Genomic DNA, 27,244 nt, shown 5'->3' with positions numbered 1-27,244 from the left:
CTTCCATCCTCAGTGCCTAGCAAGTGAGGCCCAGAGCCAAAACCACTTCCCACCGCCGCTCTCCAGCCCTCTACCAGAGTCTGATTGTGCCTAGGCAACAGTCTCCTAGGAGACGGGAAACAGAGGGCGGGGCCTGAGAGGGAGCCTGAGCGAAGGCACTGGGGCGCTGGGAGTGATCCTGGCGGCGGCAGGCGCATGCAGGGCCTCAGCGCCGCGCTTCTCCTGAGCGCCGGGCAGCTGAGGCCTGCGGCTGCCTGTTACCGCCAACAAGGCGGCTCGGAATGCAGCTGGCAGCGGAGGCCGCAGCCGCCCGAGCTCAACACCAATTCCCCTTCGCGGTGGCCCTGGGCAGGCAGCTCCCAGTTCCACCCTCCTGGGAGGCTGCAATGGCCCGGGCCCGCCTCCGCCAGACCCGAGGGGGCACGTTGCCGTGGGGATTACAGCCCATTTTCTGTGCGCCACCTAAGCAGCGCCCGGGACACTGCGAGCTCCCACCCCGTTTGCTCCCGGCTCCCCTCGACCCTGGATGAGCCTCTGCCTACTGCCCCGCCACCACCTGATGGTGAGGCGCAGCGCAGGCAGCCAGCCCTGAGACCCTGGTGGCCGCAGAGAAAGGTCGCGAGGGTGGAAGGAATGGGGCACCTGGAGAGCATTGCAGATTGGGCATCTGGATGCAGGGTAGGGGCAAGGGAGCACATGCACCTGAGGTCAGAGAAGTCCCTGGACCCAACCCCCAGCTTTCTGTGTTCCTGCTCGCATCTCTCTGCAGATTCCCTTGTCCTCTGGCGAGGATTCTCCAAGGGACCTCACCACATGGGCCGACTCAGAAACGCCAAAATCCACGTAGAGAGAGCCGTCAAGGTTGGAGGGGATAGGGTGGTGGTGGCTACATTTACTAGTTTCTTATACCCTTAAGAAATAAATCCATAAATGTCAAAGAAAGATTTAATACAAGCTTGCGCGCACACACACACACACACACACGCGCGCGCGCGCGCGCATCAAGCCCATCGTCTTGACGGATTTGTCTCTACCTAGGGATACATTCTTCAGCTCACTCGGTCCTGATCCCCAGCCCTTCTAGCCCATTCCCTTTAGGAATTATTCTCATCTAGGGCCTCGGTGTCCAGTAAGGAGCCAGCCAAGTCCTTAACTGCCTTTCTCCTGCTGGGGAACTGTGTATTACAAACGGGTCCTACATTCCACCCTAGGCTAAATGACTGGCTGGCTCCACACTCCTGGTTCCCCTTGCTTACTCCCTGGCCTCTGCCTCTGAAGACTCCCCAGATGTTTGTAATTCCTTGGGTCCTGGGTCCGATCTGTCTCCATGCACCTCTTTCCTTGAGTTTAGGAGTCCAGATCACACCGTGCCCTACCCAACCCTTTTCCTGCCTCCGACCCCTACCCTGGAGATCCAGCCCTCTGATGGATGTCTCTCCATCCAAAGAGCTCACCAGCATCTCATGCTTGCTTGCATCCCAAACCTTACTCCTGTTTGACTATCTCAAACCTGTCGGCGCCCCCTCCAAACCCGGTATCCAGTTTTCTCCATCACTTGTTTCAGAAACCAAAAATCCATTCTTCCAGTTCCATCCACCCATCAGCATCATCCACACCTCCAGAATGGGAAGCATCTCCTTCCCAGTTTCCACATTACCACCCTCATTCTAACTATTGCAGTTGTTCAGACCATGGCATCCTCCTAAGGATCTGCCTCTGTGCCTGTCCCCTCCCCCATTGATGCTCCATGCAGTTGCATGCAGACTTATAGAGACTTCCATAGTTATGCTCTTGATTCATTCGTCTCCTTATAAAATGCAAGGCTAAATTTTAAGGTTCATGAGGCCCTACACAGTCCAGTCATACTCCAGTATTCTTGGGAACTCTATTTATCAGACTTCACTCTCCCTGGCCTCTCAAGTCCTTCTGACTTCTCGCTAGCCTCTGGACCTTTGTACATGCTACCCCACTCTGCTCTAACTGCCATTCGCTCAGCTCTGCATTCGTGACTCTTTCCCAGTTTGCTGTGACCATGACCATGCATTACTCTTGAGACTGGGAATACCAGGGATAGAACATGTGCTTAGCGTGTAGAAGGCGCTGGGCTTAATCCCCAGCACCAAACAGAAAGGAAGAAATCCTTGCTCTGTCACTTAACTACCGTGTAATTTTGGAGAAACTGTTTAGCCTCTGTGTGCCTTCAATATGTAATTAAAATGCAAATTGTTCTTAGTGGTGCATGTAAGTGCTTACTACATAATAGGTACTTAGTAGCTATTAACTATTTATTTTTCTTCTTGTTTATGAGCTGCCTCCTACTGGGGAATAAAAATTCCCTGAAGGCAGAGATCCTGTCTGGTCACCATTGCCTTCTATATGTCTGATGCTGAAGCAAGTCCCCGCCTCTCATCTTACAGCAGAAGAAGATCTTTATGATTCATGGCCGATACCCAGTGATCCGGTGTCTATTGCGCCAGAGGGGATGGGTAGAAAAAAAGATGGTCCATCCCCAAGGCAGCATCCTGCCACCACCCCAGAAGGAGCTAGACAGTTCATTGATGGGGGATAGTGATGCCATGGAGGATGGTGAGTAGGTCCCTCCCTGTGCACAAGCTGTCCTCCTTGAGTCCTTTTCCGTTTGCTTCCCGCTGGTCCAGGGTTGAGACCTTAAAGGACTGTGGGGGCATAGACACAGTCCCAAGGAGTCATCCTCCACATCCACAGAGGATGAAGAAGAGAACGAGGAGTTTCGGGAGCCACAGCTGTTGGACTTCGATGGTTTTCTGGAATTTGATGACCTGGATGGGGTACACGCTTTAATGGTGAGGACCCTGGGAGTCAATAAAACGGGGGGCTAGCAGTTGGATGTCCTTCCTTCTCTGAACCCCAGCTTCCAGTCAGGAAAACTAGATTGCTTCTCTAAAGACTGGCTAGATCTGCAGAATGGTGAGGAACTTAGTAGGACTGATAGGGTGACCACATCTTCTACTCATGGTGGCTTTGATGGCTCTCCCTGCCAAGTACTTTGCGCATCTCTTTTCTTTGCCCCTGGCAAATGAGGGCTGTAAGAAATGGCTTTAAAAGTTAAGAGATAAGCAAAGGTAATGCATTCTTTAATAAAGTTAGGACCTGAGTTCAAGCCCCAGAACCCAGGTATGTCAGCTGGACAGTGCTGGCGAATGCCTTTAATCCCAAAACTTGGGAGGCAGAGACAAGCAGCTATCTGTGAGTTCAAGGTCAGAGTGCTCTACAGAGTAAGTTCCAGGGCAGCCAGGGCTACACAGAGAAACTCTGTCTCAAAAAAACAAACAAACAAAAAAGACCAAGCAAACCAACCAACAAACAAAAAACTCCAAATACCTCCTTAAAAAATATAAAACAAGGGCTGGAGAGATGGCTCAGAGATTAAGAGCACTGGCTGATCTTCTGGAGGTCCTGAGTTCAAGTCCCAGCAACCACATGGTGACTCACAACCATCTATAATGAGATCTGGTGCCCTCTTCTGGCCTGCAGGCATACAAAAATATAAAACAAGATGGGTGGCTCCTGATGGGACCCCAAGATTATACTCTGGCCTCCACATGTACACACACAAAACACACATTCCCACATACAGAAACATGCACACCAAAATTTGAGAGGTGCTGGTGTGGGGGCCATGTGTGGTGAAAAGAGGATATGAGTTCAGAGCTAAGTGAACTGTATGAAATCGCCATTTTTTTCTTTGTGTATGACATATATGTATGTGGGTGTGGAACTGCACATGCCACATGCACATGAAGGTCAGAGGACAACTTTCTGAAGTTGATTCTCTCACCCCATCATGCGTTCTGGGGATCAACTCAGGCACCATCATGTGCCAAGTCTTCTGGCTGCCTTCAATAATTTCATTTCTGTTTCTATAATAAAATACTCTGACAAAAAGCAACTTGGCATGGAAAGTTTAACTCCTAGTTCTAGGTTACAGTCAGTCATTGCAGAGAAGTCAAGGTGAAGACCTTGAACAGCTGCAGCGTAGTCAGGAGCAGAGAAATGAATGCGTGCTTTGCTATCCACTCAGCCTCACCTCCTCTCCTCATATACAGTCCAGGACCCAAGCCTGAGGAACACCACCACCATGTGGTCCTCCCACAGACCAGCCCGATCTAAACAATCCCTCATTAAGATTCTCTTCCTGGGGCCTGGAGAGATGTCTCAGTAGTTAAGAACATTAGCTGTTTTTCCAGAGGATCCGGGTTCAATTCCTACCACCCACATGGCAGCTCACAACTGTCTGTAACAACAGTTTCAGGAGATCTGAAACCTTCACACCAATGCACATAAAAATAAATTAAATTTTTTTCCCCTCCTGGCCAGGTGGTGGTGGCGCACATCTTTAATCCCAGCACTCAGGAGGCAGAGGCAGGTGGATCTCTGTGAGTTCAAGGCCAGCCTGGTTTACATAATAGCTTTCCAGGACAGCCAGAGCTACACAGAGAAACCCTGTCTAGAAAAACCAAAACAACACAAAGAGGCAAGCACCACCATGGCCATTTCGCACCTTGTCCTAAGCATCTTCGGTGTCAGTTCATTCAATCCTCAGTCAAGCCCTCTGAGTAGGGTTAGAGGTAAAGGTAGTGCATTCTACAGAGAGAGGCACAGAGCAACAGACCCCCACAAACATGGCCACAGAGACTAGCTCATCAAAAAACAATATGAAATTGTCAGCATGAAGCCTTTTCTCTTACTTGCTCCTTTCCCTGCAAGACCAGGCTTCTCTATGTAACCCTGGCTGTCCATATGTAGACTAGTCTGGCTTTGAACTCAGAGATCCAGAGATCCAGCTGCCTCTGCCTTTGGAGTGCTGGGTGTGTGCCACTACATCTGACCTGAAAAATACAGAGGTAGCAATTTCCCAATACACAGAGAGGGGGCAGTTTGAAGCCGGGCAGGGTGGTGCACATCTGTAATCCAGCAGCTGGGAGGCTAAAGCAGGAAAACCATGAGTTAGAAGGTAGCCTGGGCTACCTAGCGAGTTTGAGGCTTTTGTGGACTGTATAGCAAGAGCCTGTCTCTAAAAATAAAGACCAGAGCCTGTTACAGTGCTGCTGGTTGGTGAGCATCCTGTGTCCCAGAGTTGTAGAGAGAATGGAAAGGTCGGGTCCATGGAGGGCCTCTGTCCATGCTTTGTGTGCATTGATTGGAGTCACGGTCCCTCTACTGGGACAATCACTGATGGTCACAGAGCAAGGTATGGCATTGTGGTGTGCAGCTTAGTCACTGCCTTGAAACACAAGTGGAGGCTGGAAACGGCCTGCTGTCTGCTCACCCGGTATATCCTCTGGAGAAGATGTCTTCTCGCGCCTTATTTATTCAGAGCTGGGGGAGTCCAGAGGACACCTTGACACCTCTTCTCCTTTCTGTGCAGCAGGGCAGGGAGTAGCTGTCCCCACTGGCCTCCATGTCTCCATCTCCTCCCCTTTCCTCCAGTCCCGCATGGTTCGGAACGAGACCCCTTACTTCATCTGGACCACTCGGCGAGATGTGCTGGACTGTCGCTTCCTTTCCAAGGATCAGATGATAAACCATTATGCCCGGGCTGGCTCCTTCACTACAAAGGTAGGCATCCCATGGACTCCAACCCTGGCCTGTGGGCTGGCAGCCCCATTTCTGCAGAGAACACAAGGTGTTCTTGGGTTCAAATGTAGTCCCCGATATATATTGGCATGGCGATTGTGGGCTCAATTCCCAGAAGTCTGAAAACAGAAAAACACCAAATCAGTGATTGTAAACAAAGGAGCCCTGGCCTGAATAGAGCATGTCTGTCTACTGGGTTTCTTAGCAAGTGGCTCCACCTCTCCCAGCCTCCACCTGCTCATCTTTTTTGTTTGTTTTGTTTTGTTTTTGTTTTTCGAGACAGGGTTTCTTTGTGTAGCTTTGGAGCCTATCCTGGAACTCACTTTGCAGACCAGGCTGGCCTCGAAGTAATAGAGATGCACCTGTCTCTACTTCCCAAATGCTGGGATTAAAGGCGTGCGCCACCACCACCAGGCCCACTTGCTCATCTTTAGATGAGAATACCAGCATGCCTGTTATCTAAGGCTGTGTAAAGGATAAAGGGTTTACCAGCATGCGTTATGCCAGTGGCTCTCAACCTGTGGGGCATGGCCTCTTCGGGGGTCCCATATCAGGTAGCCTGCATATTAGATATTTATATTAGGATTCATAACTAGCAAAATTATAGTTAGGAAGCAGCAACAAAATAATTTCATGGTAGGGACAGTAACCATACATGAGAAACTGTATTAAAGGGTCACATCATTAGGAAGGTTGAGAACCACTAGGCTATTACATCATTCACACTATGGTGTGAACTATCAAGGCTTCCTGGGTGGAATATGCTTTTATAGGTGGGAAAGGGTGGGTGGAGGCCTTCTCAATTGGGCAAACCTGGAGATGGATGGATATCAAGTGAGGTCTAGCAATTGGGTCTTCCTGAGCATCTGGACATATGCTGCACGTGGGGGAGCCCCTCAACACTGTCTGTGTCCTCCACGGCCCTTTCAGCAGCTGTCTCCATAGGTGGGCCTGTGTCTCAACCTCCGGAATCTGCCATGGTTCGATGAGGCTGATGCTGACTCCTTCTTCCCACGATGCTATCGTCTGGGGGCAGAGGATGACAAGAAAGCCTTCATAGGTAAGAGGACTCCAACCCAGACCTGACCCCCTCCTGTTGCCTGCCCCACAGTGGAAAACAACAGGTCTCCTCTTGCCCTTACCTACTCAGTAGACTTTGCTCTGTAGCCCCAGTCTGTTCCTTACACTAATGGTTCTTCCATTCCTGAGCCTCTAGCTTGGTCAACCCTGATACAGAGAAGCCCAGGGAGCCAGGCTTTACTCTAGAGCAGGTTCTAGAGGTTGGTGGGTTGGTTCTATTTGGAATCCAGATAAGTTGCAGGCTGGACCAGGTTCCAGAAAAGGCTGTGAGTCTTCAAAGCAAAGAAGGCTCCAGCTCCAATATGGGTTCTGAGTCTAGAATTTGGACCCAGAGCGGATGGCAGCTTTTAAATTACATTCTAAACCTTAGATAGGATTTAGGCTACAGTGTGGTTCTCAGGCTAGAGTAAGTATCAAAATGGACAAAGAGGGTCATGGGAGGTGGGTCACACCCATAATCCCCAGTGTAGGGAAGCAGAGGCAGGATTGCAACAAATTTGAGACCACCCTTGTCTATATAGTGAATTCCAAGCTGGTCAGCTTGAAGCTGCAAGACCCTGTCTCAACGAGAGAGAGAGAAGAGAGAGAGAGAGAGAGAGAGAGAGAGAGAGAGAGAGAGAGAGAGAGAGAGAGAGAGAGAAATGAAACAGGTATAGGCTATCTGGAAACAGTTTGTCCAGTCTGCTGTCACACTGTCACACTGTGGGTGTGATATTCTATAACTGGGGTAGGAGCCAGGTGCTAGAGAGAGGTAAATGAGGTTCTGGATCCAAAATGGGACAAGCCATGGTGAGGTTCCAGAACCAGGAGAGGCCTGGAGCCTGGAGGCTGAGCAGGGTATCCCTGCCTGGGAGCAGAGGACTTCTGGCTGACAGCTGCCCGCAACGTTCTCAAGCTGGTGGTGAAGTCGGAAGGGAAGCCATATTCCACCTCCATTCAGACAAGAAAGGAAGAGGTCCTAGGTGAGTGCTGTGCTTGCCTCCGCTCCCACTGCTGTGTGCCCAGCCATTCACTCATCTGTTCCTCCGCACCTTCGCCACTAGCCTTTCCCTCCATCTTCCCGTCTGTGACTATTGTTCACTCCTGCTCACCCAGCCATCCACCTACTGCCCAGCCACCGTCTGCTCTCTCTCTATCATCTTCCCACCCAGCCGTCTCTTGCCGATCACTTCAGTCACCTACCACTGCCATCATTTCCACGTTGTACTTGTCTGTCCCCTCCCTGCCTGCCCTTGCACAGCCCATCTTCCTGTCTCCCCATCCACCTGTCCGTCCTTTGCTTACCACCTTATCCTGCAGGCCACCCTTGCATTACCCCTGATCTGTCTACCTGGCAATTGTTACCTGTTCATCCCTTGAATAGGCCTGACTGACCACTTTAGAGAGGCGGGCTGAGACCACATGGCCCATCCCTGCCTGTGATAGCCACTTCAGGTTCTCTGGGAAGACACAGAGGAACTCAGCTATGCACAAATGTCTCCAAGAAACCCCATTCCTACACATAAGGAACATCTGGGAAGGGAGGGGACATAGAAATACTTTGCATGCTGGTCCAACATACTGCTTCCCCTTCTCCCTCTACAATACTGGGGCGCCATGGCCAAGGGACTCTGGGAAGGAATGGGCAGCTTTACTGGAAGGAGAAAAGTCCCTGGCCCTTCAGGAGGAACCTTTACATGCACACCGTCAAGTGCTGTCATTTGATCTAGGTGGATCAGGTACCAAAAAGACTGTTATGTGCCAGGATCTGGGCCACAGGGAACGTTATGTGTCCAGAGACCCTGCATTTAAACTTCCATGTGCTGAACTCAAGTATGGGTCAATGTTGCAGGTGGGCAGTTGAGGGAACGGTTACATGTCAAGAGTTTTTAAATAGGCAAAGGACTAAGCCAGGGTCAGGTCCTCTGGTGCAGGGGTTGGCATATCATTTCCAGCTGAGTGCTACCATTTGCACGTACATTAGCACTCTGTGGCTTAAGGGCTGTGGATATCCATCAGGATTCTGAGAGAAGGGATGCTTCAGGTATCCCATGGGATATAGGAAGAAGCTAAGTAAGATTTGGCTTTATGTGTATCTAGGTTCACCTAAACAAGGTTTCCAGGTACATTGTAGGGCTAAGTTGTGCCAGGGGGCCCAGGGATAGAGAGCTGCTGGTGGGTGCTGGGGTAGGTATGCTCCAGAGACCTTTGGGACATTCAGGTTGGAGGCTTAGTTGAGTAAGATGCAGGGACAGTGGTGGCCAGGGACAAAATGCTAGGGTTGCAGGTGAATTTAGAGCAGTTCCAGGTGAGTGCGTGGCATGCCCCAGGGTGACTGGGGATCGAGTTCACTCTGGGCCTCAGGTATCAAGGTTTCAGGTCAGCAAAGGACGATGGCATGTGTTATGTTACCCGCCTGGGCACGGGCTATTTACAGGGCCCCTTCCATCCCTACAGAAATCACACTGCCCAAGAAACAAGAGAGAAAGGCAGTGATAGTGTCCCCAGAGTTTGTGGACGAGGCGTTGAGTGTTTGTGAGGAGCACCTCAGCAGCATGGCCCACAAGGACATCGACAAGGACCCAGATGCCCCGCTCTACTTCAGCCCTGAGGGTTGGTCCGACTTCCTCCGGCGCTACTACCAAATAGTCCAGTAAGTGCCCTATAGGGCAGGGCTGTGGGCACATGGTCAGGGGTTACAGTCAGACCCACCCCCAGTAGCACAGCCAAGCCCCCCACTTTCTTTTATCCTGGGCACTCCTGACCCTCAGAGGCTCCCAGTGGCTCCATGAGAAAGTCTTATCCACTTTTCTCCTCTTAGCACAGCATGGACTCAAGGTGGGAGCTTGGGTTGTCAGTAGACTTAAACTCTAGTTAGGAACATCACCGAGCTTTCGAAACAACTCTTTCTTAAATGCAAAATGGCTTTAGAAATAGCATTCAGTTTGGAGAATGGTATGCCATGGGATAATTTTATTGTGGGGTCAGCACAGGCTTGAGTGTCCCCTCAAAATCAGAATCTAAAGCACTTAGATTTCATCCTAGAAGCCATCTGTCACTGTGACACGGGATGCTAATTACCGTAGGACGGAAACAGACATCACAAGGGGCTTAGTGATCAGCTACATTTGGAAATATTGGGTTAAACACAGTGAGCTTAACAGGTTTCCTTGATGTAGAATTCAGAACCTTGTAGGGTGTGTAAGAGAGTCGCAGGGAGAAAGAACAGGGGTGGCGTTTTGGGAGTTCGCCTTGGGCAAAGGCTCTTGGGTGGTAGAGGGCAGGAAGTGGAGCAGGCTCTGGCATGGCAGCAGGAGAATGCCACAGCCTTGGAGAGCACCACCTGCGTAGCTAGCATTATGCCAGGCTCCAGAGCTAAAGCTCTGCAGGGCACAGCACTTACCATTGTTACAGTGAGCCCGTTTGGGGGCTCAGTGCTTAAGAGCACTAACTGTGTCAGAGGTTCTGATTTGGTTCCCAGCACCCATGTCAGACAGCTCATAACCAACTGGAACTCCAGCTCTAAGGGACCTATTGTTTCTGGAGTCTTCAAATACCTGTGCACATGTGTGCACATGCACACACACACATGCAGGCACACACACATAATTTAAAATAATAAAAACAGAAAACAAGACCATGCCTCACCAGCCTGACTTCTATAAAAGTTGACTTCCATCAAAGCAGGTTTTTTTCTCCTAAATATAAAAATCATACTGAACAGACATTTTCAAATTCCCTGAGCCTTTGCCACTCCCAGGTGACACTTTCTCTGGGCCTCACCCCAGATTGACTAGGCAGACACTATATGACACAGACCACAGGAAAGCTCATCAGGAGCCAGTGGGACTGTTCCTCAGAGAACTTCAAGCACCTCCATCTGGCCACCTGGAATGCAAATTCTAATTTAATAATAAAATCCCAGAGTCAGATATCAGGGTAAATGTTGAAAGATCAGAGAAGTAAAGGAGCCGGATACTAGAGAGACCTTTTACCTCTATTGAATCCTCAGACCAAAGTGTTTCCAGGAATCCTCAGACTGAATGCAGTCAGCTCCTGTCTCCTCCTGCCTTATATTCCTCTCTCCGCTCAGCCATATCCCTTTCTGTCTTCACCTCCTTAGTGCTGGGATTAAAGGCATGTGACTCCCAAGTACTGGGATTAAAGGTGTGAGTCATCACCACCTGTCTAGCCTGTCTCATTTCTGTTTTGGACTGGATCAACCTTGTGTAGCCCAGGGTGGCCTTGAACTCACAAAGATCCTTCTACCTGTGTCTCCTGAGTGCTGGGATTAAAGTGTGTGCCACCGCTGCCTGGCCTCTACAGCTAACTAGTGGCTTAGCTCCCTACTTTGACCTTTGGGCAATCTTTGTTAGATTGCATCACCACAGTTGCTTTTGTTCTTGATGCTGCTCCTAAAAAAAAAAAAAAAAAAAAAAAGTTATCCATGGTGGGAAGTCAAAGGTGTTCAAGTGAGCCTAGCACCCAAGGGGGTCTTTGTTGTCCAGTAGTTTAAGTGAGGCATCCATCTGGGACATCTGTTTGAATTATAATTGAGGGAACAGGGTTCCCCTCTCCCATGAACCCCTGTCTGTCTAGGTCAACTATGCACCTATGTAAGTAGGCACACAATCAGCCATTCAGTCCACAGACTTGCAGACTGCCTGCTAAGTGGCAGAGGCTCTGTTAGAGTGAGATACAGCAGGCAGCCAACCCCGCAGAAGACAGCCCTGCAGGCTCCGCTTGTAGCTAAGAGGAGGGTGTGTGCTCAGCCTACTGGGCCCCTGGGTTCGAGCCCCTGCACCACATACCAGAAAGGTCAGCGGGAGAGGCAGACAGTAACTGAATAAATCAGTCTGTAGCATGTGAGGGTGTGTGATGGGAGAGAAACAAATCCTGGTGAGGTGGGATCCAGCCGAGCCTGCGCAGACGTAGGCTAGGAGAGCTCAACTGTCAACCAGAGTTAAGTCGAGATAAGGAAGGATGGACTCAGAGCACCTCTGGGTGAAGCAGTCAGGCTTCTGCACCTGGCTCAGTCACTCCACCCAGTGTGTAGCATTGGGCAGGTCCCTTAACTCTCCCACCTTCAATTTGCATTTCTCTAAGATTGGCTGAGTTGGTTGAGTAATTTCCTAGAGGGATGCTGAGAGAAAGGGGAGGGGGGAACACACACAGATAGGGGGTGTCTGGCAGGGTGCCTGACTTAGTGAGTGCCCCATCCATCTTAGGGAAGTAGGTGTCAGAAGGTAGACTGGAATTGGGGAGGGCTGAAGTCTGGATAGGTTAGAGGCTGTTGGTGATTGGGAATGGGAAGTGGGGAGACCTATCAGGTGTCTCAGGCAGGCATGACCAAAGCAGGCTAGCATAGCAGGGGCCTGGGAGGGGGCTGTGTCTCCGATTGTCCTGTGCTCTCATTTGGCCCCAGGCCCCCTCTCCCAAGTCCCACTGTCTCCACACAGTGAAGGGGCAGAACTGAGACACCTAGAGGCCCAGGTCCAGCGCTGCGAAGACATTCTACAGCAGCTTCGGGCTGTGGTACCCCAAATCGACATGGAGGGGGATCGAAACATCTGGATTGTGAAGCCAGGAGCCAAGTCCCGAGGCCGAGGTGGGAGAGCAACCTTTGCTTCTGGTTTTAATACCTGTATTTACCGCTAGAAGCCAAGGGGGTTAATAGTGCAGGCTGCCCCACTGCCACGTTTGGCTCTCAGCTCCGTCACTAACAGGTTGTGTGACCTTGAACAGGTCAGTTCACATCTCTAAACCTGTGCCCTCCATTGTGAAGTGGGGATGGTGCTAGGTCTGTCAGGAAAAGGTTAAATGCGGCATGCACCTACCACTCGGCACAGCGCGGCATGAACCTACCACTCGGCATGGTGCTAGGTCGGTGGTCATGCTACCGCTACCGATTTGGCTGCTTTGCCTCTCATTCCCTAAGTCCTTTCCTGGGCTTTGCCTTCACTGAATCACTTCAGTGGCTCCACTGTGTACATATGAGGGCCCAGTGTCAGCCTGGCCTTTAAAGACTGCAGAAGGCCTCCCGAAAAACAGACAGAAAACTTGCAGTGATGAGATTCTTTATTAGAAAAGATCTACATGGTAACATAGAGGTGAGTGAAATGTCACAAGGTGAGCGTACTGTGCATCTCCGGTTCCGGGGATCCAGTCCCTCTTCTGGCCCCCAGGCACACGTGCGGCATACAGACATATGTAAAACATTCATACACATAAGATAAAAATAAATAACAAACTTTAAAAAAACAGAAAAAGGAAAGTGTATCTGTTCCTGGGGTACTAGATTATCATCCAAAGTGGAAACAGAAGCAGCGGTCAAGGCCAGCCTTGGCTACACAGTAAGCATGAAGCCAGCCTGGACTACATAACCTGTCACAAAAATAAATAAAGAAAAAAAGAGAGGGAGAACAAGCTGGGTATAGTGGCGCGGGCCTTTGATTCCAGCACTCAGGAGGCAGAGGTAGACGGAGCTCTGAGTTTGAGGCCAGCCTGGTCTACAGAGTGACTTCCAGGACTGACTCCATAGCTACTGAAAAACCCTGTCTCAAGAATCAAAAAAACAAAAACAAGCAAACAAAAAAGAATGGTCAGAGAACAACTGACGGGTCTGCCCTCTCCCCCGCATGCATGGGCTCTAAGAACTGAGCTCAGGTGACCAACCGCGGTGACCAGTACCTTACCCACTCAGCCATCTTGCCCTTAGTTTTTTATCTAATGTTTATTTAATATTATGTGTATGTGTTTTTTTGTTTGTATGTATGTACAGGGTGTGTGTGCCTGCTTCTCATGGAGGCCAGAGAGGGTGTCAGGTCCCCTGGAACTGGGGTTCTGCCATAGGAGTCCTGAGGTCTTCTGCAAGAACAGCAAGTGCTTTTAATGTTGAGCCATCTCTCCAGCCCCCACCCCTCAGTTAAATTTTTACCTGTATATAGCAAATCAAAGTTTAGTAAACAATTAATTAGAAAAACTATTTAAGTTCTTAGCTTTGCTAGAGGTGAGATGTTCTGCTGGACTCGGGATGAGAGCTTAGGATGGGATCTGTGGTCCTCGAGCGCTTCTCCAAGCCTTCGGGTCCTGACTACCTGGGTTCCTCCTCAGGTATTATGTGCATGAACCACCTGGATGAGATGCTGAAGCTGGTGGACTGCAACCCCGTGCTGATGAAGGACGGCAAGTGGATTGTGCAGAAGTACATTGAGCGACCCCTGCTCATCTTTGGCACCAAGTTTGACCTGAGACAGTGGTTCCTGGTAACTGACTGGAATCCACTCACTGTGTGGTTCTACCGAGACAGCTACATCCGCTTCTCCACACAGCCCTTCTCCCTGAAGAACCTGGACAAGTGAGCCCTTCCTCCACCTCCCCTGACTGCCTGGTCTAGTAGGGAGGTCAGCAGATAAAGCAGTGGACTCTGCAGGCAGGGAGGCGGGGCTTTCACCACCACCCATCCTCAGCCTGCAGGAGCTTGCCAAGGGAGTGCCCTGGGGATACAGACTGCCCTGGGAAGCAGAATGAGAACTCCAGCTAATCAAGGGCTTACACCCTAGCAATGAGCTTGAGTCATCATGGCTAACAGGCTAGAAGCTGATATGTGTTAGGAAGAAAATGTAGATTGGGTAATAGCAGACTAAGGGAAACTTGAGAGGGGAAAGGCAACTTGTGGTTTGCTCTTGGAATGAGAGGTAACCTTGATGAGGCCTGGGTTCAAATTCCATCTCTGCTGCATCCAGGTTGTGTTCCTTCAGAGATGTGAAAAACGACTTAAGCCTCAGTTTCTATCAGGGCCCAGTTTCTATTGGCGTCCATCTGTAATCCCAGCACTTGCAAGGCTAAATCTGAAGGATTTTGAGTTTAAGGACATCCTGGGCTATATAATGAGAACCCCCACTGAAGCCAAAACAAGCAAGGTGTGGTAGCTCCTAACTGTAATCCTAGAATTTGGGAGGTTAAGGCAGGAGTCAAACTGGGTGGTGGTGGTGCATGCCTTTAATCCCAGCACTGTGAGTTCGAGGCCAGCCTGGTCTACAAGAGCTAGTTCCAGGACAGGCCCTAAAGCTACAGAGAAACTGTAAAATCTGTCTCGAAAAACAAACAAACAAAAACAAAAAAAAATCAAGCCAGGTAGAATAGTGGATGCCTGTGATCCCAGTACTTGGAATATAGAGGCAGGACAATCAGTTCACTGTCATCTTCAGTAACATGGCAAGTTTTAATCTAGTCTGGGTGACATACAACCATTCCAAAGAGAAAGGCCAGCCTCAGTTTCCACATCTGAAGACTGATACAGCAGGACACTGTAGCTGTCTATCATCAACACTTCACGTGCGATAAGTGCCTCTGCTTGGTCATGCCAGTCATGTCTCAAACACAATGAAGTGAGTTATTACCATTCGAGCGAGGAGAGGGGCAAGCAGGCTCATGACCTGCTTGAGGTCTCACAGCTAGTCACTGGTGAAGCTGAGATTTGACCATCTAGGGTCATCCTCTCCGTCTCCTTCCCTGCCACACACAGGAAGGGTGAACCAAAGCACCTGCCACCGTGGCCTGTCAGCAACACCCAAGTGTTCTGAGAAATGGCTAGCCCTGGCCTTAGGTGAATGGGGGCTGGGGTCAGGGGGCAGCTTCTGTCCTTCTGTCCTGTGGATCTTTCAGCAGAGCCCCATGACAGTTAAGCTCACCAGGATGGCTGACCACAGGATTGGGCCTGCAGCCCCGAGGTTGGGCTCCAGGGCTGAGCCTGTCTCTCTGCTCCACTCCAGCTCTGTCCACCTGTGTAACAATTCCATCCAGAGACACTTGGAGGCCTCCTGCCACCGGCACCCGATGCTGCCCCCCGACAACATGTGGTCCAGTCAAAGGTTTCAGGCTCACTTGCAGGAGGTGGGCGCCCCAAATGCCTGGTCTGGTGTCATTGTACCTGGCATGAAGGCTGCTGTGATCCACGCCCTGCAGACCTCCCAAGACACTGTGCAGTGCCGGAAGGCCAGCTTTGAGCTCTATGGGGCCGACTTTGTGTTTGGGGAAGACTTCCGGCCCTGGTTGATTGAGATCAATGCCAGCCCCACCATGGCACCTTCCACAGCTGTCACTGCCCGTCTCTGTGCTGGTGTGCAAGCAGACACTCTGCGTGTGGTCATTGATCGGCGACTGGACCGCAGCTGTAACACGGGAGCCTTTGAGCTCATCTATAAGCAGGTGAGATGTTCCAGCACCTCCCACAGGCACCTCATAGCAAGCCCCGGGGGCTGCAGGGAGACCTGGGCTTCTGGCCTGTCCCCAAGGGGCGTCTTAACACAGGCACACCCCTCTGGCCTGTCTCCTCATCTGTAGAGATTACTGTCCTCTGAGAAACATTAATGCCATGAGTTTGCAGTCACAGATATATTTTCAGAGGATCTGGGACCTGATCAGCTTCCAGTGGTAATTCCAAGCCTCTACGTAGCACCTTATTTGCTCATCTGTACAGTGAAGGGGTTTGGTCTTTGCACAGGGGTTTGGGATGCCTAGCCAGAGGATACAGTTTTAGCTACTGGCTGATGGGAGCTCTACTAACTGCAAGCTCTATCAAGAATCAATTAGCAGTGCCTGTTATTATTGTTATAATAATTATTATATTATTCATCTCTTCAAAAACAGATTTGATCTTGCTTGTTTATAATAAGAATAGGATTGTTTTTTTATTCAGCCAAAAACATTACTTTGTTTCATTGTTTTTTTAGTTTCTTTAAATAGGGGCTTGCTCTGAATAGCCTCGGCTGGCCTAGAACTTAAGCTATTTCCCAGGCCAGCCTGAAACTCATGGCATTCCTCCTGCTTCAAGCTTCCCAAGTGCTAGGCTTACAGGTATGAGTCATGCCACTCCACGGTGCTGCAGTCTCGCAGCAGTTATCAGAATTCTGAACCCACCAATGGGTGAAGTCATTTATAAGGTCAAAGCCCTCTTGGTCTAATTCTCTCTAGAAACAACCCTTGAGGGCACACCAGGGGCCTGCTTTATAAAACTCCTAGGTTGTCTCAGTCCAGTGAAGTTGGCAGCTAGGGTGAGCCATCACAGTGGGATACGGAGCTTCAACCTTGCACCGCCTAGTATTCGGAAGGCTGAGACAGGGATCATTTTGAGTTCAAGGGAAGCTTGGGTTAAATAGTGAGTTCCAGGCTAGCTTGGTATTCAGAGTGAGACCCAACCTAAAAACAACCATACAAACAAAGCTTTGAAGGGATGTCTTTAAGGCTTTCTGAATTCTGACAACTATTTCTAAGCAGGAGTCTTCCAGCTAACCAAAGTCTAGGTTAGCCACAGGAAGGGAGAACATTGACCACATGACCTGGGTGGTCTCTTACAGTTTCTGATCATCTTAGAACAATGTGCTGGCAACAAGGTTCAGTTTTTGTTAGGGATGTCATCACTAGGGATGGAATCCATGCCTGCATGCTTGGTGTGTGCAGTACCACTGAGTTACACTTCCAGGTAAAGGAGGCCATATGAGTAGGTATCCACATATCCACATATACCTGTAATCCCAGCACTTGGGCAGCAGAGGCAGGACTGTCACAAGTTCACAGCCTACCTGATTTGCATAGCAAATGTCAGTTCAGCTAGGGCTTTATATTGAGAATCTGTCACAAACAACGTAGTCTTAGAAGAGAGGGGAGGAAATGGGACAGAAGAAGTAATCTGCAGTTTGAACTGAAGCGAACTCTGTATGGGCAACACACACCTGTAAGCCCCGTTTAGGAGGCAGCGGCGGGAGGAGCAGTTCAGTCATCCTGGCTCTACAGTGAGCTTGTGGCCAACCTGTCTCACAACAAAGTTGAATGGCTGGGCATTCACACTTTTCAAATGTCCTTTGTCCCCCAGATATCTTTTATTGCTGATTTGTTTTTGAGTTTGAGGGCCATTGCGCAACTAAGGTAGCTACACTAGTGGCTTTGTCTCTCTGATCCCCTTTATCTAGGACAGCTCCGCATCCTGACCCTTTGAAGGCCAGGCAGGCTGGCCGAAGCACTGTCCGACATTCTCCTTTATCTGCTTGTCCCCAGTGTTGTTCAGCTCAGTCTGTTCTCTGTCTTGTGAACTAGAAGATAGGTTAACAAGCTGGTGAGGTTCAGGGTAGAGACGTTTGGTGCTGGGTCACAAAGCACAACCAGCAGATCCTCTAGTTCCTGATGCCAAATGTGACCTTGGACTGAGAGGGCTGCCATCAGAGATCTCTATTAGAAGCCACGCCCACCCATTTGCAGCTTTTTAAATTGTTCTTTATATTTATTGTGTTTGTGTATGTGTGTGGTCACACATGCCACAGCACACATGTGGAAGTCAGAGGCCGACTTGTGGGAGCCCGTTCTCTGCTCCTACCCCATGGGTCTTGGGGCTTGAACTCAGCAAGTACCTTAACTCACTAAGCCATCTCAACACTGTCTCCCACGAAAATTTAGTATTTCGTGTATCTATCCATTTCTGTTGCTAATACATAATACCATAGACAGTGTAAGTTACAAAGAAAACAGGTTTCAGCAGTTAAGAGCATTTGATGATCTTGTAGAGGTCCCAAGCTCAGGTCCTAGCACCCACATCAGGCAGCTCACAACCGCCTGTAACTTTCCCTTTTATTAGAAAGCTACTAGGATTCAGGTGGAGTCGATCCTGAAGCCCTTATCTAACTACAGAGGCCCTACCGGGAGGAGTCACTATACCTCCCTCTTTTTTTAAAAAAAATTTTTTCTCTGTGCATTGGTGTTTTGCATGCATGTGTGTCTGCGTGGGTGTGACCGGAGTCACAGACAATTGTGAGCTGCCGTGTGAATTCTGGGAATTGAATCTGGGTCCTCTGGAAGAGCAACGAGTGCTAATAACTTCTGAGCCATCTCTAGCCCCTTCCCTCTTCTTGGTATCCATGATGGGAATTTCATTTCCACACAGAAAACCATGGCTCAATTCTGTCTGCCTCTGGCTGCTTTTATTCTGACACAGGCCAGAGGTCACCTTGGTGTGCAGTGGGATTGACTGCTTTGTCTGCATGGCTGAGATCTCTGCTTCTCTGGTTTCCTGCTCCCTGGGGCTCTGTGAGTCTAGGGTCTCTGGACCCCTTGAGAACAGAGGGAGCTTCCTGTTTTCAGAAGTGCCTCTTGACCAGATACCCCAGAAACCGATTCGTCCATCTCTGCCTTGTGTCACGAGTCTAGATGGTGTCACTGCCATCTCTCACTAGTGTCTGCCATGGCCTTGTTTTTTCTCCTGCCCATAGCCTGCTGTGGAGGTGCCCCAGTACGTGGGGATCCGGCTCCTGGTGGAGGGGTCTACCATCAAGAAACCCATGGCAGTGGGCCACCGGCGCACAGCAGTCCGCTCATCACTCCCTCATCTGCTGACCCAGCAAGGCTCTGGGGAAGGCAAGGACTCAGGGTCCCCTACCCACAGGTCAGCTTCTAGGAAAGACGCTGGAGCCAGAAGCCTGGGACACACCGAGAGGCCAGACTCTACTGCCACCACGTTGGTCCCTGGAAAGGGGAAGAAAGGCAAGGCAAAAAGTGCCTCAGCCCTGGTCTGCCTCCCCCTCCAGGACTGGGAGCCCCCAAACACCAGGGTGGGCCACACTTTCAACAGGTCACTGTGTCTGAAACAACCTGAGGCCTGGGGTAATACAATGTTCCCCAAGTACCCTAGAGCTCCCAAGGCCATTTCTGCCCGCTCTCTCCAAGCCCTTCCCGTGCATCTGGGCTTGCCCTCATGCCAAAAGGCCACCAGTGATAGCAAGTACGAACACTGCTCACCAAATACCGTTCCATATACAACCAAATAAGTATTCCAAAGTAGTCACCCTGCCAGGCAGTTAGACCAGAATATGCCCCGGCTTGGTCCTAGAGTGCGCGTCCCTGGAGTCCAGACCTCTGCTGTGCTCTGGCCAGCCTCAGCCCTCACTCTCCTCTGGGGAAAGGTGCTGCTACTGTGCCCTTCCCGATCCCTAACCAGCCCCCTCAGCCCTCACAACGCCCTAGTGAGGTAGGTGCTATTGTCCCCGTTTTCCAGCCGAGGTAGCGGGAAGTTTAAGGACGTTGCCTGAGGTTGCACAGCTCAGAAGGGGCAGAGCTGGGATGCAGACCCAGGTCTGTTGGTTCCCCAACCCTGTGTTCTTCCCACTGCCTCTGGAGGAGCTGGGAGGGGCTCCTCTGCCCTCACCTCCCACCCCCCACCTCTCCACATACCCTGTGGAAAAACTGGTCAGGCTCTGGGGCCTTACCCAGACCCTCACAGCTTCCCTTCTCCCACAGCCCCTTCCTACTTCTCTAGTCTCCATTCCAAGGCCTGGCTGCCTTCTCCCTGCGTGCTCCGGCCCCAGGGCCGGGTCCTCAGACTGCAACATGGCCGGTTGGTGGGCCCTAAGGCTCTGTCAACCACAGGCAAGGCCTTGATGACTCTACCCACTGCCAAGGTTCTGATGTCCTTCCCACCTCACCCTGACCTCAAGCTGGCACCCAGCATGCTGAAACCGGGAAAGGTGGGCCTTGAGCTGCACCTCATACCCTGGCGGGTAGTGCTGAGCAGTGGGGTCGGGGCTGAAGGGCACAGACAGAGGGCAGCACCCAGACCATGCAGTGCCCTGGGGAAGGGCTTGTCTTCCCCAGAACCCTGTTCTGAGACAGAGGCCTGATCATATCTCTCTCCCTCCCCTCCTTTACACCGAGGCTGCTATTCCCCTGCACCTTCGAGGCTCCCACTTTGGAAATGCCTCATGGCCTCTGCCCTTTGAAGCTGGACCTCTTCCTAGCACCCACAGGAAAGTCAAAGCCAAAGGCAAGTTCAAGGCCAGACTCTGCGACAAACCCAGGGCTGAGGCATACCCCGAGAAGAGGCTGAGCTTCCCCAAACCCTTGACCCTTATTTTGACATCCCGGACACTGAGGACCAGGGGGGCTATAATAAGGCTAGAGAAACCCCTGTTCTGATCTCCACTGCCCCATCCTGGATCCAGAATCATATTAAAAAAAACAACAACAACAAGTAAAGTTCTTCAGGTTTGGCTTGAATAATGTGAGACAAGGCTGGTAACAAGAGCTGAGCAGCAGGGCCTGCACTAGCAAGGGCCACAGTCCCCATCCAATGACAGGCATCAGCTTTCTCTGCAGGAAGATTGGGGTGGTGGGGGAAGAGCCTTCACTATACAGATGAGGAAACTGAGTTTGAACAAGGAGACAAGACTCACCTGAGACCATAGCAGGTGGAAAGCCAGGCATCAGGAAGTGCCCCTTTCCCAAGGCAAACTGGGCTGGCAGAATAGTTTCTTACGAGCACAGAACATTCTGACAAGAGATGGGCTTTCCCTAAACCTCAGCCCTCTTCCAGAGTGTGTCTAGTCTTTCCCTCAGTGAGAGGTTGGTCAAGCCACAAGAAACAAGCAAAGGGTGGCATTTCCTGCCTGCGGAGCATTAGCTGCCGGTACTATCTGTAGCCTGTGACTGTGTCCTGGGCAGGCTGGGGAGGGGAGCGGGGTCAGAAGAGCTCGTGCACACAGTGTGCACGCCTGTCCTCCAGTCCTCTGAGCTCGTGCACACAGTGTGCACGCCTGTCCTCCAGTCCTCTGAGCTCGTGCACACAGTGTGCACGCCTGTCCTCCAGTCCTCTGAGCTCGTGCACACACAGTGGTGCACGCCTGTCCTCCAGTCCTCTGAGCTCGTGCACACAGTGTGCACGCCTGTCCTCCAGTCCTCTGAGCTCGTGCACACAGTGGTGCGTGCCTGTCCTCCAGTGCTCTGAGCTCGTGCACACACAGTGTGCGCGCCTGTCCTCCAGTCCTCTGAGCTCGTGCACACACAGTGGTGCACGCCTGTCCTCCAGTACTCTGAGCTCGTGCACACAGCGGTGCGTGCCTGTCCTCCAGTCCTCTGAGCTCATGCACACAGTGTGCACGCCTGTCCTCCAGTCCTCTGAGCTCGTGCACACACAGTGGCGCATGCCTGTCCTCCAGTCCTCTGAGCTCGTGCACACACAGTGGTGCACGCCTGTCCGCCAGTCCTCTGAGCTCCAGTCCAGCCAGGGATACACAACGAGGCTAGGAGAAGGGCAGATGCCACCTCCAGACCTGGCCGCTGTTCACTTGAGCAGAGCACAGTCCCTGGTTAACATTTGCTTTCTTAGTAAATCTTCAAAAGCTGGCTTATGAGGTAGGACTTTTATTATTTTAAGTCCAGAGGAAAGTCAACTGCCCAATGCCACACAGCAAGCAAGTAGCTTAACTGGGATTTGATCTTAGATTGGCAGACTAAGGAGCCCAGAACCTTGACTGCTCAGCACCAACTCCACTGTCCGTGAGGTGGGTCACAGCCCTTCCTCTTTCCATTTTCCAATTGGGGGTCAAACGTTTATTTTTGGGAGAGCCGCAGGCACTGCAGGGTCCTTGAGAAATAAGAGGGCACAGGCGCCAGAAGTTCACTGGGAGGGTCCCTAGATCTGGTGCCTGGGAGGAGGAGGCGGTGTAGGTGCAGGTGCAAGGGCATCTGGGCCACCTGGGAAGGACTCAGGTGGAGGCGTTTGAGGAGAGCTTCATCCAGGACCTGGGGTGGGAAAGACGGCAGCCCATCTGAACTCCAGCCAGAGGAGCACCCAGCTCTGATGGGCCTCCCTGGTCTGCAGTGAGGAGCACCCAGTTCTGATGGGCCTCCCTGGTCTGCAGTGAGGAGCACCCAGTTCTGATGGGCCTCCCTGGTCTGCAGTGAGGAGCACCCAGCTCTGATGGGCCTCCCTGGTCTGCAGTGAGGAGCACCCAGCTCTGATGGGCCTCCCTGGTCTGCAGTGAGGAGCACCCAGCTCTGATGGGCCTCCCTGGTCTGCAGTGAGGAGCACCCAGCTCTGATGGGCCTCCCTGACCTACAGTGAGGAGCACCCAGCTCTGATGGGCCTCCCTGGTCTGCAGTGAGGAGCACCAGCTCTGATGGGCCTTCCTGGTCTACTGCAACTGCAGTCATTTTCTCTACAGTCAGGGAGAGTATTCTCTCTGCACAGAGCTGAATTACATTTCAGCCTCTTTTGTGTTTACTGAAGCCATATGATTAAGCCTTTGGTCAATGGGATGTGAGGAAAAGTACACAGACCTGGCCCTCAAAGCCATGATTCACGAAAACTTCATCTCCCCTTCTGGCCAGAAAGCAATAGTCCTTGTCTCCAAGTGGCTGCCTAGAGCCAAGCCCACTCCTACCGCACGCCCATTCGCTGGACTTAACCCAAAGAAGAAATGATACACAAACACTCAGGATGGTGGACTTCAGGGCCTGTTAGAGATCAGCTACCCCCTTGCTGAGCTCATGGACAGAAGGAAGCCTGAGGGAATATGGCATTGTCTGAGCCACACAGCTCCACAGGGACACAGAAGACAAGCCAGTCCCCCGCAAGTGGAGCGGGCATAGGGACCTGAGGACTTACCTGTCTCTGGGGTTTGGTGGTCGTGGCCGGCCACAGAAAGCGCTGGCCCAGAACAGTGCCCACTCGAGCAGCATAGGTGTGGTCCCCAAGCACCGGGCAGAGCTGCAGAGCCATGTGCACCTGCAGTTGACTGGGAAACACTGAAAGATGGGTGAGGAGCCAGCTGTACTTCCTGACCAGGAAGGACTGTCCTCGTTCCCAGAGACTATGATCTGTGAGGTGACCTCTGCCTTCAGAGAGAGGCCCCTGAGCAGATCAGGACAGTGACAGCAGGCATCCCACCACATCTGGGGAGTCAACCCTACAGAACGGAAGCCCCGAGATGCTAGACTGTGGGTGTGCACCTAGAATTGCTGCCTTCCACTGAGCCCGCCCACCCCGTGGGGTCCACCAGATGCTCTCTGCCTGTTGCCGAGCTCCGTCTTCCTCACAGGCTTCATCTCCCCAGCAGACCCACCTGTCAGTGGCTGCAGCTGGACCAGGGCACAGCCACAGCCTGTGGCCATCACGTGAAAATGGCTGAGGGTCCTCTTGACGCCTTCTAGGATGTCCTTCCGAGATGGGGATGTCACTGGGACTGCCTAGGGAACCGGCCAAGAATGACTTAGCACACACCTAGGAGCCCCATCGAGCCACCCCTGCTGCTGGCTGACTTAGGACGGGGCCTCAGAACAGGCAGCAGTCACTTGCCTGGTAGGGGACAGGGGACCTAGCCACCCCATGTGCACAGTACAGACCCCTCTGTAAGGCAAAACCTGAAAGGGCTCCTCTTCTTTGACTCACAAGATCAATGCCATCCATGCGGTCCAGCTTCAGAGCCACGCTGACAGTCCCCTCAGAAGGCTCAGGGATGCCATCAGTGATTGCACTGAGAAAGAGAAAGGAGGTCTCAGAGCAGTTACCTGCAACTGTCCCTTGGCCCTGGGAGTCACCCCGCACCGCTCACCAGTAGGTGGCTGTGGGCCTCTGGGATCTCCTCGACTGAGCAAAGAACCTCTGCAGGCGGCTCGCTGTCTCGGGACAGCTGGAGAGAAGCACAAGCCCAGAGGCCTCCCTGGAAGAAGGGGACAGGTCTCAAAAATGAGGGCCAGATGGCTGCTCTTGCAGACAACCTGCATTCAGCACCCACATAGTGGTTCACAACTGCCGTAATGCCAGTTCCAGGAGATCTGATGCCCTCTTCTGGCCTCTTGGGGCACCAGGCATGCACTATGGTGCATAGACATACCGGCAGGCTAAACACGCACACATTAAATAAAAAACAAATCTTTGGTCTTTTTAAAGGCGACCTCTAAGGGGCTGGAGAGGTGGCTCAGCTTCAGAGCACTAGCTGCTCTTCCAGAGGACCCGGGTTCAGTTCTCAGCACCTACATGGCAACTCATGACTGTAACTCCAGTTCCAGGGAATCTGAGACCCTCAGACATACATGCAGGTGAAACAGCAATGCACATAAAATACAAAATTATAGCCGAGTGGTGGTGGCGCATGCCTTTAATCCCAGTACTGAAGAGGCAGAGGCAGGCGGATCTCTGTGAGTTTGAGGTCAGTTTGGTCTACAAGAGCTATTTCTAGGACAGCTAGGGCTTTACACAGAGAAACCCTGTCTAAAAAAACAAAGGACGAAACAAACAAACAAACAGGAACATCAGCTTAAGGTCAAACAGTAACGCCAGGGCTACAGTCCACACCTCCTAAGAAACAACCCATAAGACCTTTTCTGTGGCCCCCTGGAGAACTCAGAGCCAATGCCGGAGGGTCTACCATGTGCCAAGTACCTGAGTAGGACTTTTATATGCAGTGGGTGTAAGGTAACTCACTTTCCAGGTGCTCGTACAACTTGGAGCTCCCGGTGTCCAAGCCCCAGGGCCTGGCTCAGCTGCGGCAGCACAGAAAGCAATGTCAGCTCCCCGGGTCTCCCTGAGAAGAGGGAGCAGACATGTTGCCAGAGCGCCATCCAACCATCTCCTCCCGACCAACCTCTCCCTCCTTACCCGTGCCCATACCTGTCACAGGCAGACCCTGTGGCTTGTTGAGTGTCACCAGAGGTCCTGAAACATTCCGTAGATGTCACCAAAAGCAGGGCAGCCTGTGTGCATGCAGTCTCAGGGATCATAAGCTCCCAACCCCACTCCAAACTGAACTTCCTGCTCCCTGCACCCCAGGGCCTTTGTGCCTGCTGTTCTGGGCTTTCATTCACACTGGCTGCACTGTACCTTAGTATAATGCGTGTCCCTCCCACAGTCCTTGATGGTCTGGTTTGAGACAGGGGCTCAAACAGGCTGGCCTTAAACTCACTTTATAACTAAGTCTGGTCTTGAACTCCTGATCCTCCTTGCCTCTAACGCCCAAATCTAGAATTATAGGTGTGGTCACCACTCCCAGAAACAGCAGAGATCCATCATTTCTCACATCAGAACGCTTGATCTGTCAAGCCAGGAGCCATATTTCCCCCTATACCGTGTAGCCTCCTCATTGCCAAAAGAATTGAGAGGTTCAGAGAAATTGTTATTCCTCAAGGCGCACAGCACGCAGCTTACAGGCCCCAGTTATAACTAACGCCAAAGTTTGTTCTAACAGGAAATTAACGTCTGTTACTGCGGGTCTCAGAACGCAGGGGCGGTGTGAAGGTTTCCTATGCCTGTCCCCACTTAGGCTAGAAGGGGATGTGACTGCTGGCCGGGCTCCTGCAGCTACCAGAGTCAGACTCCAGGGGGTCGGAGGCTCAGGAGCAGTAGGCTCCCTCACCTTTCTGATCCACCACAGCTGCCCTCAGCACGTTAACCAGCTCTTCCACGCCGAGGTTCTCTGTCCGCAGAAGCCCCGGGAAGGGCTGGTCCTCCACTGGGTCCTTGCGCTTGCTGGAAGCTTGAGGTTGAGGCCGACGCCTGAGAAACACGACAGAAACCGGTACCTCCTCCGCCCATCCTGCCCAGTGCAGCCTTTTCTTACAAAAGCCTCAGAACTCCAGGACTCGGCTGGCAGTTGAGGTCCACAGGCGCCCAATACGACAGAAGAGGCATCAGCCGCTCAGAGCGCCATGGATGTCGTGTCGGGTCACACAGCACAGTTGGGATAAGAACCCACGTCCTGATATGAATGCCGGACCTGCCCCCCCCTTGTCCTAGCCTCCCTCCTACACGGAAGTGGAGTGTTATAATCACCGGGCCTCGGTGCCGAAGCCTGCATTTCTCCGCCGTAAGCCAGCACCGAACCTGGGTCGCCAGGTCCCCGAAACCCAACGGCAAACCCGTAAGGCGTCCATCCCCAAAGCAAGCACAGGCGCATGCGTACCCACGGGACTGCCCACCACGTGCATCCTCCGTGCGCAGATTGGTGAGGCAGGCTGTCAATCAGAGCACCGAACAGGCGGAGCTCTGCAGAGGGACGTCAGAGGATGTGCTGACGATGGGAAAGTGCCATTTCGAGCTCTGCTTTGGGGGAAACCGAGGCACGAGGCGGGGTGGTTTACTCGCGGTAGAGGACATGTCTTAGAACAGAAGGAGGCGAGCTTGCAGATTGTCGTTTTAATTCTCGAGACCCTTAATCTGAAAACCTCCCTTGTAAAGGTGAAGCCCCACAGCCTTCCTGCCAGGACAGCTGCATAGCAATAGTCTGCCTCAGATGGTAGAGAGATTATCTAGGATGCACAAGTTCCTGGGTTCGATCTCCAACACCACACGAAGACCAAGATCACAGATACAGACTGAGTTGAGAGCGGTCTGGGATACATTAGGCCCTTCTATCAAAAGAAAAACAAGCTAGACCGGCTGTGGGGGCAGAGGCAGGCAGGTCGCTGAGGTTGAGGCCAGCTTGGTCTAGTGAGCGAGTTTCAGGACAGCTAGGATTACACGGAGAAATCCCCGATGGGTGTGAGCCTCACAATAAATCCCACACCAGCTAGTATGTTGTTAATCCCAAAGATGGGATGAGAAAGACGACCAACCCAAATCATGGCCAAATGGATGAAAGCAAGCTTTTAAATTCATGTACATGGCTGCCTCCCCCTAAGGCCTAATTTGGGAGGTCAGCATTGAATGTGAGGAAGACAAGATTTTTATAGCTCAAGGGTAGGAGGTTTCCAAATGGAGGACTTGGCAGGTAAAATTGGCAGGTTATAGGAGCAGAGCATAGCATCAGAA

General features: G+C 51.7%; 2 protein-coding genes across 7 annotated transcripts; one reads left to right on the top strand and one right to left on the bottom strand.

Moving 5' to 3' along the window:
- The first annotated feature begins 148 nt into the window (after window positions 1-148).
- Window positions 149-20,244, top strand: Ttll3 (tubulin tyrosine ligase like 3). Of its 3 annotated transcripts, XM_085686843.2 has the most exons (14): window positions 152-562; window positions 770-861; window positions 2,418-2,586; window positions 2,725-2,822; window positions 5,470-5,598; window positions 6,562-6,676; window positions 7,554-7,658; window positions 9,133-9,328; window positions 12,135-12,283; window positions 13,789-14,032; window positions 15,450-15,885; window positions 18,936-19,206; window positions 19,718-19,794; window positions 19,960-20,244. In XM_085686843.2, the coding sequence occupies exons 1-14, from the start codon at window positions 196-198 to the stop codon at window positions 20,098-20,100; spliced, it is 2,589 nt and encodes an 862-aa protein (XP_085542969.2). In that variant the 5' UTR covers window positions 152-195; the 3' UTR covers window positions 20,101-20,244. The 3 variants fall into 3 exon arrangements, with proteins under 3 accessions (XP_087760557.1, XP_085542969.2, XP_048294549.3); XM_087904431.1 differs by lacking the exon at window positions 19,960-20,244 and having other exon boundaries at window positions 149-562; window positions 2,421-2,586; window positions 18,936-19,785; XM_048438592.3 differs by lacking the exon at window positions 19,960-20,244 and having other exon boundaries at window positions 18,936-19,785.
- Window positions 6,502-26,421, bottom strand: Rpusd3 (RNA pseudouridine synthase D3). 4 transcript variants are annotated; one of them, XR_015000972.2, is made up of 10 exons: window positions 26,267-26,421; window positions 25,851-25,990; window positions 25,109-25,153; window positions 24,923-25,022; window positions 24,051-24,158; window positions 23,888-23,972; window positions 23,562-23,685; window positions 23,105-23,244; window positions 10,671-11,090; window positions 6,502-6,642 (listed from the first exon to the last, which is right to left on the bottom strand). XR_015000972.2 is itself a non-coding variant. In XM_048438599.3 (9 exons), the coding sequence occupies exons 1-9, from the start codon at window positions 26,419-26,421 to the stop codon at window positions 19,168-19,170; spliced, it is 918 nt and encodes a 305-aa protein (XP_048294556.2). In that variant the 3' UTR covers window positions 19,054-19,167. The 4 variants fall into 4 exon arrangements, 3 of the variants coding, with proteins under 3 accessions (XP_048294556.2, XP_087760558.1, XP_087760559.1); XM_048438599.3 differs by lacking the exons at window positions 6,502-6,642; window positions 10,671-11,090 and adding an exon at window positions 19,054-19,188; XM_087904432.1 differs by lacking the exons at window positions 6,502-6,642; window positions 10,671-11,090 and adding an exon at window positions 21,843-22,239.
- Window positions 26,422-27,244: the final 823 nt, after the last annotated feature.

The sequence above is a fragment of the Myodes glareolus genome, chromosome 3 (assembly GCF_982192425.1).
Source record: "Myodes glareolus chromosome 3, mMyoGla1.1, whole genome shotgun sequence".
In the NCBI taxonomy this organism is placed as follows: domain Eukaryota; kingdom Metazoa; phylum Chordata; class Mammalia; order Rodentia; family Cricetidae; genus Myodes; species Myodes glareolus.
This window is presented reverse-complemented; position numbering and strand designations above follow the sequence as displayed.